The following is a 16,293-nucleotide window of genomic DNA, read 5'->3' as shown; positions in this document are numbered from 1 at the left end:
AGCAGCTCTCTTGGTGCCCCTGGGCAAATCATTTCCCCTATCTGGGCCTCAGTTTTCCAATCTGGCAAACGGGAATCCTAACTCCTTCACAGAGGTATTGTGAACTGAATAGGATGGATGCGAACAACATTTAATCGTGTTCCATCTGCTGGTAAAGGACTTCAGACCGGAAGATGAGTCTTGGCTTTCAGACCCTGCAGGCCTGCCTGATGCCCCAGTCTGGGCTCAAACAAACTCTCACCCAGTGCTGTACCTCCTGCCTTTCCAAAACCACAGTATAGTCCTTACTCAGAACCTCTCCATACCCCTGGACGCTATCTCCATTGCACAGCTGAAGAAACGAAGGGCCGGAGGTGGGGTGGCTATTCAGAGCCACAGGGCAGGCTGGTGGCAGAGTGGGGACCAGCCTCCCCGCTTCTCGATTCCCACCACTTAATGCTGCTGCTTCCAGGGTGATCCGCCCTCCTACAGCACAGGCAGGGAGGGGGATGAGAGCCGGGGGGAAGAGGAGGAGGTCGGAAGTGAGAGGAGGGAGGAAGGAAGAAAGGAGAGGAACGCCAGATGAGGGGCCCGCGGCTTATGACCACCTCCAGCCGAATGTCTCCTGGGCTTATACAGATGGGGAACTGGAGGCGCAGAATGAGCAGCGCCTTGACTGAGCCAGGCAGCCAGTCAGAAGCAGAGCTGAGATGAGCCAGACCCGAGGACTCTTGGCCAGGGCTCTGCCCCAGACCTCATGGGCTGGGAATAGAGGGCAGACTCCTACCCCCAAAGGGACTGCCTTGCGACACCCACCCCCCTCCTAGCAAAAAGATCCAACTTTCTTGGCTTTTGAGGGAAAGCCACCTGGAAAATGCAACCCTCTCAGAACCCCAGAGTATGAGCTTCTGAGTGCAGGCCTGTGTGCACACACAGCTGTGGCGTGTGCCCAAGTAGCAGTGGTGTGGGGAGGAAAGATGACGGCTGGCGTTGAGTGTTGGCCACGTGTGAGCCACTGGGCTGAGGGCTGTATAGACACTGGCTCCTTCGAGTCCTTTCCACAACTTTGGGGTAGGGCTCGTCTTCATTTTGCCAAAGAGAAGGAAAAAGGGATACGAGAGGAAATCTACTTGCCAAAGCCACACGCTCAACGGCAGGCACAACAGGGATTCAAACCCAGCACTCGCTTACTCTAAAACCTGTGCATCTGATCCCCAGGCATACTGCCTGCCACCCCCAGCGTGCAGTCCCGCTCCCCGCCCCCCGTGTCCTCTGGCCTCACCCTCCTGGCTATGCGTGGGTTCTCCGGGTTGTCCTTCACGGAAACGGTCAGCTTGTACTCGGGGATCCGCTCACGGTCCAGTGGCCGGTTCACGGTGATGACCCCTGTCTGGGATGTGGACGGCTGGTGAGCTGAGCAGTGCCCCGTCCCCCACTTTGGGCTCTGGTCCACACTGCTTCACCCGCGGCTCCAGGAATAGCTGTGAACTCTCTCCCTAAATCGCCAGAGATACGGTCTAGAAGGCCATAACGGGCTGGCAGGGTCTTGCCAGAGCAAAAGAGTGATTCCCCGATGCCCAGGTCTTGCTGTCTCAAAGGGTGGGTCCCCCGAGGGTCCCGTGGTGCTCAAGCTGGTAGGTAATACTCCAAGAGGACGACGGGGACTTGCTAGTGCATCTTGGTAATGAACCAAGAGGAACTCAGGCTCTGGCTCCATCTCTGCACATGACAAGCCTTGGGGATGACAGGGACCCCAGAGATGGCTTAGCTGGAAATCCAAGATTCCATACCACCCAGAGACGCCCATGTCCCAGCACAGGGCAGAAGCCTGGGGAGGAGATTGAACCACAAGGAGCCCAGACAGTGGAGCAGAAAAGCCTCTAGGGCAGGGTCCTCTTTTCCCAGAGGAACCCCGGGGGCCTCCCTACCGTGGCATTGATGGAGAAGGCCCGCTCTCGGTTGCCTGCAGTGATGTTGAAGGTGAGGAGGGCGTTGCACCCGCTGTCAGCGTCACTGGCCAGGATGTGGGCGACGAAGCTGGAGACGGGGCTATTCTCACTGATGGTGATGTTCATGGGCAGATTCAGCAGCACGGGGTCATTGTCATTGATGTCCAGCACGCGAATCCCCACCAGCATCTGGGGCACGTTGAGGAAGAGGAGGAAGTGGTGCAGGATGAGGAGAAAAGGGGGCATGGCGGGGAGGGAGAAGAGAGAAGGAAGAGAAGGTCGTGTTAGACATGGTGGCGGAGGCAGAAGGGATGGGTGAGATGGGGCAGGAGAGTAAGGGCGATGGTAATTGACAAAGGAAAGGTACAGGTGGTCGCGGAGAAGAGAGAAGACGAGGAAAATGGCAATAAAAAAGGCAAGAGGATGAAAGTGAGGATAAGAAGCAAGCAGAATGGGCGAAGGGGCAGAGATGGGGCAGAGGGCTGGGTGGCGATGGCAGAGTGACAGATGCGGAGGCCGGGCTGTCTGGGTGGGCAGAGCTCTGAATGGCCACGGCCGCCAGGCACCAGTGAGCCCCAAGAGGCACTGGCAAATCCGGTGGGGGCCCTGAGGGTCTGGACTGGCTCCCGGTCAGCCTGTGGCCTCTGGGTACAGGGTGGGCATTTATAGAAATCTCTATGGACAGTGAAGGGGTCAGTGAGGGGAAGCCAATGGAATGGGGCCCCAAGACTCACCGTGGAGCTAAGTGGAGGCACCCCTCTGTCGCGGGCACAGATGGTCAGGTTGTAAAAGGCAATGGTCTCCCGATCCAGCTCCACATCCTTCCGGACACGCAGCACCCCCTCCACAGGAGAGATCACAAACTCGCCTGGGTGTTGCCCAAGGGAGGTGGAGTTAGCTGGGAATGGCCAAGAGCTGTGGGAAGCCCAGGCCTCTCCCTCCTTTCTCCAGCGAGCCTTCCTCAGCGGGGGTGGGGGATAGCTGGGCTGGGTCCTCCTGTGCCCCCTGCTTCCGATCCACAGGGAACCTCGCTTGGGCTGGCCAGGGCGGGCGCAAGGGGGACAGAGAACGGCTAGGGGTGCAGGTGCTCACGGGCCCGCTTATAGCCCAACGTGCCTGAGAGGCCAGGCTGGTTTCTTTCCCTGGGCCCCGTGCAGGGCAGGGACTGACCCTGAGTAAGAGGGTTGTGTTGAAAAAGTGGGGCCCCTTTCTACACAAGCACCCTCTAACCACCACTGACCCAAATCACTATTGATCAGAAACTGATTAGCGAGGGTCTCGGGTACTTTGTAACGTGCAATGTCTTCCAGATGCCATGTCTTGGAAAACCGGATATTGGGGACTGAAGGAACGCCTTGCTAGGGGTGAGGCACCGAGGCAGGACAGAGCGGGAGGGACTGAGGGCACGGAAGCCCCCAGCTGCTCTCCCTACAGCCCTGGTATTGAGCCACAGCTGGTGTGCTGTGTGTGGTGTGCAGAACGCAGGGTTCTGCCAGGTCTGGGGCCACCCCGTGGCCTCTAGTCAGACCTGACTTCTTTTCTCTGATGTTCTGGAAAACCCTCAGCTGGCCCTTTGGCTTCCGTCCTTATTTTGGCTTGGCTGAGGGGGCAGATGTCTGAGAGGGTCTACAGCAAGAACCTCAGATCCTCAGGCTGATGTGGAAGGGACCTCAGAGACCATTGAGTGTCGTTTGGAAAACGAACTGAGAGTCCAGAGATGTGTGACGACTTTTCTAAGCTCCCATAGCAGTTCTCGCCAGAACCAGTATTCAAATCCAGGGCTCTGGGTCTCAGCCCGCTGCATCCTGGGACGGTGGTCTTTCCCGACACCACCATCAGAGTGGATCAGGGCAGGAGGTTTGGGAGGGAGGGGTGAGGACGGAGAGCGGTTGGAGGGGAAGGGCGGAGGGGAGCAGGTGGGAGCCCAGGTGGACAGAAGCAGGGCAGGGAAGGCGATGGAGAAGACGGGCAGAGGCAAGCATGAGGAAGGGGGGCTGCCTCTGTGCCCTCCCCCGGGACCTGGGGACAGAGAGAAAGCTACTTCCTTTCACTTTCCCTTTGACACCTGGGGGAAAAGGCCCAGAGCGGGGCACTGACTTGCTCTGGAAACACAGAGCACAGGGGCATGGCGAGGGTGAAGGCCCAAACGCCCAGCCATTCCCTCTCCCTACTCTTTCCACCCAAACTCACCACCCCTGCCTCTCTGACTGCAGTAACAGCCCTCTGTGGCCCACCTGCAGCCTCACAGGCCGCCCCCTCCTAGAGAAGTGGAAACTGGTTGGAGCCGGATTTCCTGAGCCTGATACTCCAAGAGCTCACGAGAACTGGGGATTCCCTTTCTAGGGGTTTCCCAGCCCTGTCTCAGCCCCTTGACCATGTGCGAACAGATGGCCTCCTGCCCGCTCTCCAAAGCCAGCTGCCCTCTTGAAGGAAGGAAAGCGATCCTGAGAACTCGGGGCGGTGGGGGGGCAGGTCTAAGGCTCTGGGGGACTGGGCCCAGGCTAGACCTCCATGAGATCAGCTCGAGGAATGAAGATCACGGAGGTGGGCGGGCCAAGGGCCCCCACACTACAAATTATCCTCAGTGGCTTGGCCCCAGGGAACTTCCTGCCATTCTACTCCTTCCGGAGATAGGGGTTAAAAGCAGAGACTTTCTGGGGCGCCTGGGTGGCTCGGTCAGTTGGGCGTCCGACTTCAGCTCAGGTCATGATCTCACAGTTCGTGAGTTCGAGCCCCGCGTCGGGCTCTGTGCCGACAGCTCTGAGCCTGGAGCCTGCTTCAAAATTCTATGTCTCCCTCTCTCTCTGCTCCTCCCCTGCTCATGCTCTGTCTCTTTCTCTCCTTCAAAAATAAATAAAAACGTAAAAAAAAAAAAAAAAAAAGCAGAGACTTTCCATCTGCATCCTGACTTCACCACTTTGTGCCCTTGGGCATGGTTACTGGACCCTGCCTCGATGTCCTCGTATGGAAAATGGGCCAATAAAGAGGTGCACTTGCAGGGCTGAGCTGGGGCTAGACAAGGCCGGGTCCACCTCGTGTGTGCTGAATCCGTGGCAGGTCTTGGTATCATTAGGGGGACGCCGAAAGGAAGGCCAGGCAGTCCTCTGAAGGAAGTGGGGGCTTTCAGGGAGGATGAGGGTGTATGAAGGGTCTGAGGAATGGGCTTGACTGACAGCTGCAGGTCCCACATCCACCTTCAGGTCCTGAATCAGTGATGTTCATTGCCTGTGTCTTCCAACTGGAACGCACGCTCTAGAAGGGCGGGGATTTGGGTCTCTTTTGTACCATACTGTATCCTCAGCACTTGGCATATGATTGGCATATGGTAGGTGCTCAATAAATATTTGTTGCGTCATCAATTAAAAATCAGGATGTTTTACAAAGATTTGGATTTCTAGCTTTTCTTTTGAAAATGGGAAGACCTGGCCTCTCTGGGACTGCATTTTGACATGGCCACGCTGGCAGGAGCTGAGCTGCAGGCTGTTACAGCCCCCGCTACTCCCTACTGTCTTGCCTAGACCCCTTCTCCCATGTATGTCTCCTGCCTGACACCAGCAGGCATTTAAGTTTGGAATTCCTACTCTATGGAAACGAGTGGAAACTGACTTGAGGAACCTCTCTGGCCAGGGCAAGCCCTGCTCTTCACCCCAGGACAACCACTGAGGTAGCTGTGAAGGCTCTTCATGATAACAAGATGCACAGAAAAATCTGGGTGCTGAATGCATCTAGGGGGTCCTGATGGTTTGGGGCAAGGCTATTCATCCTCCCTCCGTGCTGGAGTTATTTCTCTGGGTATGACACAGGGGCATTTTCTATCTGATTCTCAAAGGGGTCTCTGACCCTCCAAGGCTACCAGTCTCTGTTCCCGGATTTCAGAATGTTCTCACATATCCCGATGAAGACGGGGTGGGGAGAAGAGTATTTCCACCATCTGATGGGTGGGGGAAACTGAGGCCCAGAGAGAGCAAGGCCACGGCTCCTAAGTAAGGTGGGGGGAGAGGCCCCCAGATTGTGCCGCCCTCCACGCCTGGCTCAGGCCCCACTCACCCAGAGGGTCTCCGTCCACGATGCTGTATTCCACCTGCCCGTTGGGGCCCGAGTCCTGGTCATGGGCCAGGAAGGTCCACACTCGGGGTCCCGGCTGGCCCTCGGTGACGTCAAATGGCCCCTCGTAGTCTCGGGGGAAGGTGGGCACATTGTCATTGATGTCGTTCACGTTCACAAGCACCTGAGATGGTGGATAAACTTAGCTGGGGCTGCATCCCAGCCAGCCCTGTGCTGAGCTCAGTTCTCTCATCTGTGAAGTGGGTCTGATAACCCTGTCTCATCAGGTTGATGCCAAAATCCTCAGGGATCGTGGATGGGGGAAGGCCTTTTAAGCTATGTCTGTGGATGAGTTACTATCATTGTTAAAGCCTTTATATGGGCTTCATCATCACATTATTAATAGTTACGCTCCAACCTTTATTTATTGCTGCACTGTGGTCATTCCCCATGGTCTCATCTGTCCCTCCCACACCCTGACAGTTTTTATTATCTCCCTTTTATGGAGGAGTGAAGCGAAGCTCAGGGAGGTTAACTGACTTGCCCAGCGTCACACAGCTAGGAAGTGGAGAGCAGGGGTAGGAGCTTCTGTTGGTTTGGCCAGAGTTTGCGCTCTTCCCATGAAGGGGAGGAAGGCAGGTGTCACGATCTGTCTGATAGATGCGGCCACACAGAGAAGTTCAGTAAGATCCTCAGTCACACATCAAGTTTGGCTCGGTTGCCAAGACCAGGATAGGGCTCTTGGATTTAGGTGTTTCTCCCGGACAATCTTTCTGGGCCCTGTCCTCCCCAAGTTGAGGCTCTGTCCCACCCACCCACCCACCGTGGTGGTAGAGGTGAGGCGGTGAGATAAGATGGGGCACTGGTCCGTGGCAGTGACCATCAGAGTATAGCGGCCATGGCTAATCTCATAGTCCAGCTCCTTGGCAGCACTGATGATGCCCTGGGGCGATAAGAGAGGGGACAGGGTGGATCAATGGATGGTGGATATGGGGCACCCCAGGGACCAGCTTCTTCATGCGGTCCCCTCAGACCACCCCAGGAGGCATGTTCTGACATCCCAGCCAGGATGGGGAACCCTTGTTGCCATCCCACCCAAGCTTGCCTCCTTCTGCATTGGATGCCCCCCCCCCCCCGCCAAGTTTCCTCCAGACTCCCATCTTTGCTCTGCTCCCATCTCCCATGATGTCACTAAGGTCCCTTCTAACCCCTTTAGCCAGCTGAACCTCCTCCTAAACCCCGCCATCAGCTGCTGACCGTGTGTCTGTCGATACGGAAGGTGTTGATGATGTTGCCTGCGACAATGGCGTAGTTGACTGTGCCATTGGGCCCCTCATCCAGGTCTAGTGCCTGGATGGTGATGAGGCTAGCATTGATTGTGTCTGGGCCCTCGTCCAGTAAGATCTCGTAGTGGGGCTGCTGGAACACAGGTGCATTATCGTTCTCATCCACGATGGTCACGTACACGTGAGTGGTGGCCTGTGGAGAAGAATACGGTCAGGTTCCTCGCTCAGTTGGGTAAGACGGTTTGACCAGTGGAGCCAGCTGGATATTCTCCTAGGCTGGGATCACTTAGCATGATACAATATGGTGAGAGAAAGAGAGAAGGATGAGAGGGTGGAAAGTCACAGGCTGGTAGAGGAGGAAATCACAGAGGCTACCAAAAGCCGAGCTAGGTAACTGTTTAGGTCCAAGATGGCACTTACATCACTGCTCCTTTGTCTATGCCCATGACAGACATCACTAATCAATTGTGGCACTGCTGAGATGCAACCTCATAATCCTTGTCAGCACAGCGATCTAGTGATTCAAACTGACATATGAGATGAATCCCAGTAACCAATCCCCTAGCCCACAGCTTTGTTTGGGCCAGGGCCTTACTGACCCTGGGCTTCCTGCTAGATCACGAAAGTTAAGAATGTGATGTTCTCAGCCCAATACAATATTAAAATTCACCCACTGTTCATGTAAATGGAAGATACCTAATTTCAGCATGTTTAAGAAGGAAGACATTGGGTTTGGGGCAATTAAATTGGCAGAACTTGTTGAACCATGAAAAAGAAAGCTCACAGAATATGACTTCACTGTAAGAACATTTTCTGCAATATGCTGTCCTGTAATTGGCCATTTCTGGCTGATGCTTGGTCTAATAAGACCACACAAAATATCTAGCCAGCTGGAACTCAGTGATCAGCACTCAAGAAACAGAGAGAAATTATTGATGTGGCACTTTACAAGCAGAGTACATAAATGGGAGAAAGAAATTAGCCACGTGCTGGTATTCTCTGTTCCTTGCACTGCCCCCCTTCCTTTTTCTGCTTCCCCACCTGGGAGGATGTTCCCTGTAGACTGTTTCATCTGGGCTCCTTTGCCATGTAGCTTCCAGAGGGGTTTTAGAAACAGGAAGTCCTGGAAAAAGCCAGGAGGAGGGAAGAAAGAGAGGTGAGGGCATTTCTTCCACACTCCTTCCTCTCCTCACTGCAGTTCTGCCAGTGGCTGTGTTTTTCCAGCTGGGTGGCCCTCCTTCCATGGCTCTAGCTCTCCCTGGGCTCATGTCACCTCACCTCCTCTCATTGTCCTTCTGGATGCATGGGTGGTAGCCGCTTCCTGCAGTTGCTGGTCTATGGGTGCTTCACCAGCCCTCTGTATATAGTCCCTCCTTAAACTTGCTTCAGAGGAGCCCTAAGTGTGCCATCTGTTTCCTGCCAGGACCCTAAGACAAACCATAATCAGTGACTAATAGAAGATAATAAGGTTATAATAATGCAAAAATGCCTGGGCAGAGAGACTATGACTAGGCCATTGCCAAGGCCAGAGAATAGAAAGCAGGTGATACAAAAAGCTGGATGGAGACAGCTTGTCTACATCTTTTTTTCTGGGGCTTTGAAACCTACCTTGGGTGGCTCTGGAAACCCCTGTGGGGAGACCGACAGAGAGCAGTAGACCTACAGCCGAGAAGATTGTCACTGCCTCTGAGGAGGCAATGGGTCCACTGAGCTGCGGCTATGGATCTGGGAGAGGTGGGGGTCATGTGGTTGCTAAAATTGTTTCCCAAGCAGGTAGGGTTGGCAACCTTGAGATAGAGCTCTGTGAACTTGGGCATACCACATCTCCTTTCTAGACTTTTTCTGTTAATAAAGAACCTGATTTTATATCTAAAGTCCCTTCTAGTTCAAGCATTCTGGGGTTCTGGTGTGCTGTCATAAGTCATGTGGAATAAATCCCACTATCAGGGAAGCATTCATCTGGGTCTTAGAGTCTCAGTGAATCTTTTTATTTTTGTTATTTTTTAAAATTTATTTTAGAGAGAGAGAGACAGAGCATGAGCGGGGGAGGGGCAGAGGGAGAGGGAGACACAGAATCCGAAGCAGGCCCCAGGCTCTGAGCTGTCAGCACAGAGCCTGACACGGGTCTGGAACTCACGAACTGGGAGATCATGACCTGAGCCGAAGTCGGACGCTTAACTGACTGAACCACCCAGGAGCCCCTATTTTATTTTTATTACTATTATTTTTAAAATTTATTTTTGAGAGAGCGAGAGGGAGAGAGAGACATACAGAGCATGAATGGGGGAGGGGTGGAGAGAACATCAGCTCAGAGGCTGACGCGGGGCTCGAACCCAGAAACGGGGAGATAATGACCTGAGCCGAAGTTGGACGTTCAACCAACTGAGCCACCCAGGCACCCCTCGATGAATCTTTATTAAAACAGTAATCACACACAGAGGGGAAATGCATTATTTTAACATTTCTCAAACTTTTCTACCAGAGTGGAGAGGGCACTTGCACAGACTTTGAGGTATACTCTGAAGTGTCTGTCTTAAGAAGGAAATACCTTCAAAGGGGTGCCTGGGTGGCTCAGTCAGTTAAGTGTCCGACTTGGGCTCAGGTCACGATCTCACGGTTTGTGAGTTCGACTGTGCTGACAGCTCAGAGCCTGGAGCCTGCTTCAGATTCTGTGTCTCCCTCTCTCTTTGCCCCTTCTCCACTCACACTCTGTCTCTCTCTCTCAAAAAATAAAATAAAACATTAAAAAAAGAGAAGGAAATACCTTCACAATCTCTCATGTTATCTTTGAAAGCTCATACAGATTTTACAGTCTTCTCCATAATGTGTTTGTGTTAGTTTTCATTAACAATAGTGGTAGGGATTTATGTCCCCAACATAGAAACACCCAAATGTATAAAACAAATATTAACAGGGGCGCCTGGGTGGCTCAGTTGGTTAAGCGTCCGACTTCGGCTCAGTTCATGATCTCACGGTCCGTGAGTTCGAGCCCCGCGTTGGGCTCTGTGCTGACAGCTCAGAGCCTGGAGCCTGCTTCAGATTCTGTCTCCCTCTCTGACCCTCCCCCATTCATGCTCTGTCTCTCTCTGTCTCAAAAATAAATAAACATTAAAAAAGCCCAAATATTAACAGACATAAAGGGAGAAATGGGCAGTAATACAATACTAGCAGAAAACTTCAATACCCCACTTACATCAATGGATAGGTCATCCAGACAGAAAATCAATAAAGAAATATTGGCCTTAAACAACATATTAGACCAGATGGACTTCGTAGGTATATACAGAACATTTCACCCCAAAACTACAGAATACCATTCTTATCAAAAGCACATGGAACATTCTCTAGGATAGATCACATGTTAGGCCACAAAACAAGTCTCAGTGAATTCAAGAAGACTGAAATCATATCAAGTATTTTTTCTGACCACAGTGGCATGAAACTAGAAATCAAAAGAAGAAAATGTTAAAAAAAAAACCACAAATACATAAAGGCTAATAAGTAAATGTTACCAAATGACCAATGGGTTAAAAAGAAATCAAAGAGAAAATAAATACCTTGAGATGAATGAAAATGGAAACACAACTTTTTAAAATCTAAGGGATAAAGCAAAAACAGTCCTAAGAGGAAAGTTCATAGTGATACAGATGTACCTCGGAAAACAAGAAAACATCCCAAATAGACAACTGAACTTTATACCTAAAGGGACTAGAAAAAGATCAATCAAAGCCCAAATTTAGTAAGAGGAAGAAATAAAGATCAGAGTGGCAATAAAATGAAGACTAAAAAAACAACAACAGCAAGATCAATGAAACGAAAAAACTAGAAACGTGCAACCTTTCAAGATTGAATCATGAAGTAGAAAATCTGAATAGACTGATTACAAGTAATAAAAATGAATCAGTAATTTTAAAACTCCCTCCAAACAAAAGTGCAGCACCAGACAGCTTTGCAGGTGAACTCTGCCAAATATTTAAAGAAGTGTTCGTAGTTATCCTTCTCAAATTATCCTAAAAAAATTGAAGAGGAAGGAATGCTTCCAAATTCCTTTTTTGAGGCCAGGAGTACCCTGATATCAAAACCAGGCAAACAGACCATGAGAAAAGAAAATGACAGGCCAATATACCTGATGAACATAGACGCCAAAATCCTCAATTAGCAAACCAAATTCAACAATACATTAAAAGGATCACATACCACAATGAAGTGGCAATTATTCCAGGGATGTAAGAATGGTTCAACATCCACAGATCAATCAACCTGATACACTACATTAGCAAAATGAAGGATAAAAATCATATGAAAACCTCAATAGATGCAAAAAGAGCATCTGACAAAATTTAACATCTATTTATGATAAAAACTCATAACAAGGTTGTATAGAAGGAACATACTTCATCATAATAAAGGCTATATATGACAACCCCATGGCTAATATCAGTGGTGAAAAGCTGAAGGCTCTTTTCTTCTAAGGTCAGAAATAAGACAAGGATGTCCACTCTTACTGCTTTTATTCAACATATATAGGAAGTCTTAGCCACAGCAATTAGACAAGAAAAAAGAAATAAAAGGCATCCAAACTGGGAATGGAAGAAGTAAAACTGTTACTATCTGCAGATGACATGATACTATATAGAGAAAACTCCAAAGACTCTACCAAAAAAACTATTAGAACTGAAAAATATATTCAGAAAAGTCACAGGATACAAAATGAACATACATAAATTGTATACTTAATAACAAGTTATCAGAAAGAGAAATTAAGAAAACAATGCCATTTACAATTACATCAAAAAAGAATAAAATACATGGGAATAACTTTAACCAGAGTCAAAGACCTGTACTCTGAAAACTTTAAGACTGATGAAAGGAATTGAAGATGACATGAAAAAATGGAAAGACATACCATGCTCATGGATTGTAAGAATTAATATTGTTAAAATGTCTGTACTACCCAAAGCACTCTACAGATTCAATGTGATCCCTATCAAAATACCAAAGGCATTTTTCACAGAATTAGAAGAATCCTAAAACTTGTATGAAACCACAAAGACCCCAAATAGCCAAAGCAATCTTGAGAAAAAAGAACAAAGCTGGAGGTATCATCCCCAAGGTTTCAAACTATACTACAAAGCTATAGTCCTCATAATAATGTGGTACTGACAAAAACAGACACAGAGATCAACAGAATAAAACAGAGAGTCCAGGAAAAAAAACCCATGCATATATGGTCAATTAATCTAAAACAAAGAAGGCAAGAGTATACAGTGGGGGCAACTGGGTGGCTCAGTTGGTTAAGCTTCTGACTTCAGGTCAGGTCATGATCTCATGGTTGGTGAGTTTTAGCCTTGCATCAGGCTCTGTGCTGACAGTGCAGAGCCTGCTTGGGATTCTCTCTCTCTCCCTCTCTCTCTGCCCCTCCCCCACATGCTCACTCACTCGCTCTCTCAAAATAAATAAATAAACTTTAAAAAAGAATATACAATGGGAAGAAATTTAAAATGGATTAAAGACTTTAATCCATAAAATACGGCCTGAAACCATAAAATTCCTAGAAGAAAACATAGGCAATGAGCTCTTTGATATAAGAGCAACACTTTTTTTCTTTTTAAAATATGTTTATTTATTTTGAGACAGAAAGAAAGAGAGTGAGAGTGAGGAAGGGGTGGAGAGAGAGGGAGAGAGAGAATCCCGAGCAGGCTCTGTGCTGTCAGTGTGGAGCCTGAGGTGGGGCTCAATCTCATGAACTGTGAGATCATGACCTGAGCAGAAATCAAGAGGCAGCCGCTTAACTGACTGAGCCACCCAGGTGCCTGCCTCTCTCTCTCTCTCCTTCTTTCCTTCCTTCCTTCCTTCCTTCCTTCCTTCCTTCCTTCATCTCTCTTTCCCCTCTCTTTCCCCTCTCTTTCCCCTCTCTCTCTTTCTTTTAAATGTTTACTTAGCAATTTTTATTTTTTTTGGCTCAGTCTCTCCAGACAAGGGCAACAAAAGCTAAAATAAACAAACGAGACTATATCCAACTAAAAAGCTTTTCATGCAAACCATCATCAAAACAAAAAGACAACTACCGAATGGGACAAGATAATTGCAAATCATATACCCAGTAAGGGGTTAATATCTAAAATGTATAAAGAACTTACATTACTTAGCAAAACAAATAACCTGATTAAAAAATGGACAGAGGGCCTGCATAGACATTTTTCCAAAGAAGACATACAAATGGCCAACAGGCACATGAAAAGATGCCCAACATCACTCATCATCAGGGAAATGCAAATCGAAACCACGATGAGATATCACTTCCCACCTGTCAGAGTGGTTAAAATCAAAAACACAAACAGCAAGTGTTGGTGAGGATATAGAGAGAAAGGCAAGCTTGTGCGCTGTTGGGAATGTAAACTGTGGAAAATGGTATGGAAGTTCCTTCAAAAGTTAAAAATAGAACTACCGTATGATCCAGTAATTGCACTCCTGGGTGTTGATCCAAAAAATACAAAAACACAAATTCAAAGGGATCCATGCACTCCTATGTGAGCAGCAGCATTGTTCTACAACGGCCAAATTGTAGAAGCCCAAGCTTGTTCTACAACGGCCAAATTATGGAAGCAGCCCAGTGCCCATCAATAGATGAATGGATAAAGAGAGATGTGGTCTATAGACACAATGGAATATTACTCAGCCACAAAAAAGAATGAAATCTTGCCATTGTGAAGACATGGACAGACCTAGAGAATATTATGCTCAGTGAAAGGTGGTAGAGAAAGAAAAATACAGTAGGATTTCATTTATATGTAGAATAAAAAAACCCGCAAATGAACAAACAAAACAAAACAGCAACAGACTTATAGATACAGGAAACAAACAGCTGGTTACCAGAGCAGCGAGGGGGGGCGGGGGCAGGTGACACAGGTGAAGGGGATGAAGGGGTACAAACTTCCACTTATAAAATAAATAAGCCATGGGGATGAAAAGTACAGCAGGGGGAACACAGTCGATAATATCCTAACAACGCTGTATGGTGACAGATGGTAACTAGACTTATCATGGGGATCATTCCATAATGTATAAAATACTGAATCACTACGATAGACACTTGAAACGAATGCAATATTGTAGGTCCATTATGTCAATAAAGGGTGTGTGCCTCAAGCATTTGAGAAAAGGTGACCGTCTAGAGAAGCCACCGTGTTCACTTCTTGGCTCTGCATGGTCCTGGATGCAGCCGCGAGCACGCGTCACCGGCCAGGAGCCAGCATGGAGCCCTCCTGAGACCCCTGAGATGCCAGCGGGAGCCCAGGAGTGCCCCCTTGCAGGGAAGGGGCTGCATTCCAGCCTCACTGATGGGAGCGGCAGTGCTGACATTTCCCACTTCCCCAGGATCCCAGAAGGAGGTCTAGCCATCACGCAGGCTGCAGGGGCTGGGAGAGGGGGCTGCCCCACACAGCCCCTTCTCTCTGTGACCGGGCCTGAACCTAGGAGGAAAAGGTGGGTGAGGAGGAAGTCAGTGACCCAAAGGCCCTCTCAGCTGAGTCCTTCCTGCCCTGGCATTGAGGCAACAGTGCTTGAGGTTTCTGGACTGTGCCCACACCTTGAGCAATGCCTCTGTATCTCACTCTGATGCAAGCCCAGGAGGCTTACTAGTGGACCTTGTGGGGGCAGGGGAGTGGAGGACAGTGCCACTGGGCCCTGCTCAGGTGTCCTAGCTCACTGGGGGAGGGGTTTCCCTCCCACTAATCCCAGGCTCTCTTTATCCACCTTCTAGACCCAGGGGCAGCAGGAGTCTGGTCAAGGGCGGTCTGGGTGAGGCCAGGTGCTCTAGGGTCTCACCCTTCAGTGACCCCACCTCACCTCTGTCAGAGGCTGGCCAGGGTGGGAAGAGGGCCCAGGATCTACCTGATTTCAATCGGCTTTCTACCCACTGTGGGTGGAAGAACTCACACTCTGCCAACAGAAAAGGCCCTGGGCTGTCTCCCCAAGTGGAGTCACAAGGTCAGGATCATGATAAAGGCCCCCGTTCTGTCCTGGCAGTGTCTGGGGCTCCCATCTCAGGGGGGCCTGGGCCAGGGCAGTATCACGTAGCAGTAAAAGCATAATGCCTGCCTTCCAGGAGTGAGGACAGAGCTCCCAGAGAGCCTCTGACTAGGATCGGGACACGCACGGGGCACCCAGAATTCCTGGCTACTTTCTAGTTCCTCTACTCTGATTCCCAACCCAGATGGACTCTGGCTGTCCTCTGTCCTTCGGCCTGGGGGTCGCGTGAGCTCAAGACCCCTCATGGCTCAGCCAAGCCCCTGGAAGCTTCAGCAAGGCTGGGGTACAATGGAGGCCCTAGTCCCCCACAGCTCACAGTCCAGCCTCAGGAGGGCGGATCAGTCCGGGTGCGGATCAGCTGGTTGGCAACTGAGGTGTGATCGCTGAAAGGGGTGTAGGCAGTGAGGCCTGGAGGGGTGCCCGCCGGGGAGCTCAGGACACTTCGTGAAGGGCAACGACTTGAGTGGAGCCCTGAGGGAGAGGGGAGGAGGGAGACATCAGCAGAGGCGCCAGCGCTGGCTGGGGGTGCAAGAGCAGAGGACTAGAGGCGGAGGGCACGACTGTCCTGTGGATGCCTGGGGTACAGGGAGTGAGAGCGGGTGCAGAGTGGAGAGGGTTGCCGGGGCCTGGTGGGAGAGGAGCCGCGACGATTTGCTATAGGACACGCTACGAGAGGCACACACACATGCACCCGTGAGGACTTGCCAAGCCCATCGTGTGCTCCTGCACCTGTGCCTCATCTGCGTGCGTGCGTGCGTGTGTGTGTGAGCGTGTGTGCACGCACCTGTATGCATCCGCAAGGGTACTGCAGGTTCTGGAATCTACAGTCAAGCGTGCTCCAACTTGCCTAGCCCTTTACAAAAGCTAGCTTTCTTTTCTCTTTTCTTTTTCTTTGCTTCCTTCCTTCCTTTCCCTCTCTCTTCCTCTCCTCTCCTTTTCTTCTTTCTCTTCTCTCTCTCTCTCTCTTTTTCTTTCTTTCTCACACCAGGCCCTGAGCTGGGCTA

The 16,293-nt window shown here is 50.2% G+C and overlaps 1 protein-coding gene across 1 annotated transcript in view; it reads right to left on the bottom strand.

Moving 5' to 3' along the window:
• The window catches only part of CDH23 (cadherin related 23), a 365,372-nt gene that overhangs the window by 24,527 nt on the left and 324,552 nt on the right, over positions 1–16,293 (bottom strand). Inside the window, 6 exon segments of the mRNA XM_042960117.1 lie at positions 1,262–1,369; positions 1,908–2,117; positions 2,663–2,796; positions 5,976–6,156; positions 6,796–6,915; positions 7,230–7,451. Of these exon segments, the coding sequence (XP_042816051.1) occupies positions 1,262–1,369; positions 1,908–2,117; positions 2,663–2,796; positions 5,976–6,156; positions 6,796–6,915; positions 7,230–7,451 (975 nt within the window).

The sequence above is a fragment of the Panthera tigris genome, chromosome D2 (genome assembly GCF_018350195.1).
Source record: "Panthera tigris isolate Pti1 chromosome D2, P.tigris_Pti1_mat1.1, whole genome shotgun sequence".
Lineage (NCBI taxonomy): Eukaryota > Metazoa > Chordata > Mammalia > Carnivora > Felidae > Panthera > Panthera tigris.
This window is presented reverse-complemented; position numbering and strand designations above follow the sequence as displayed.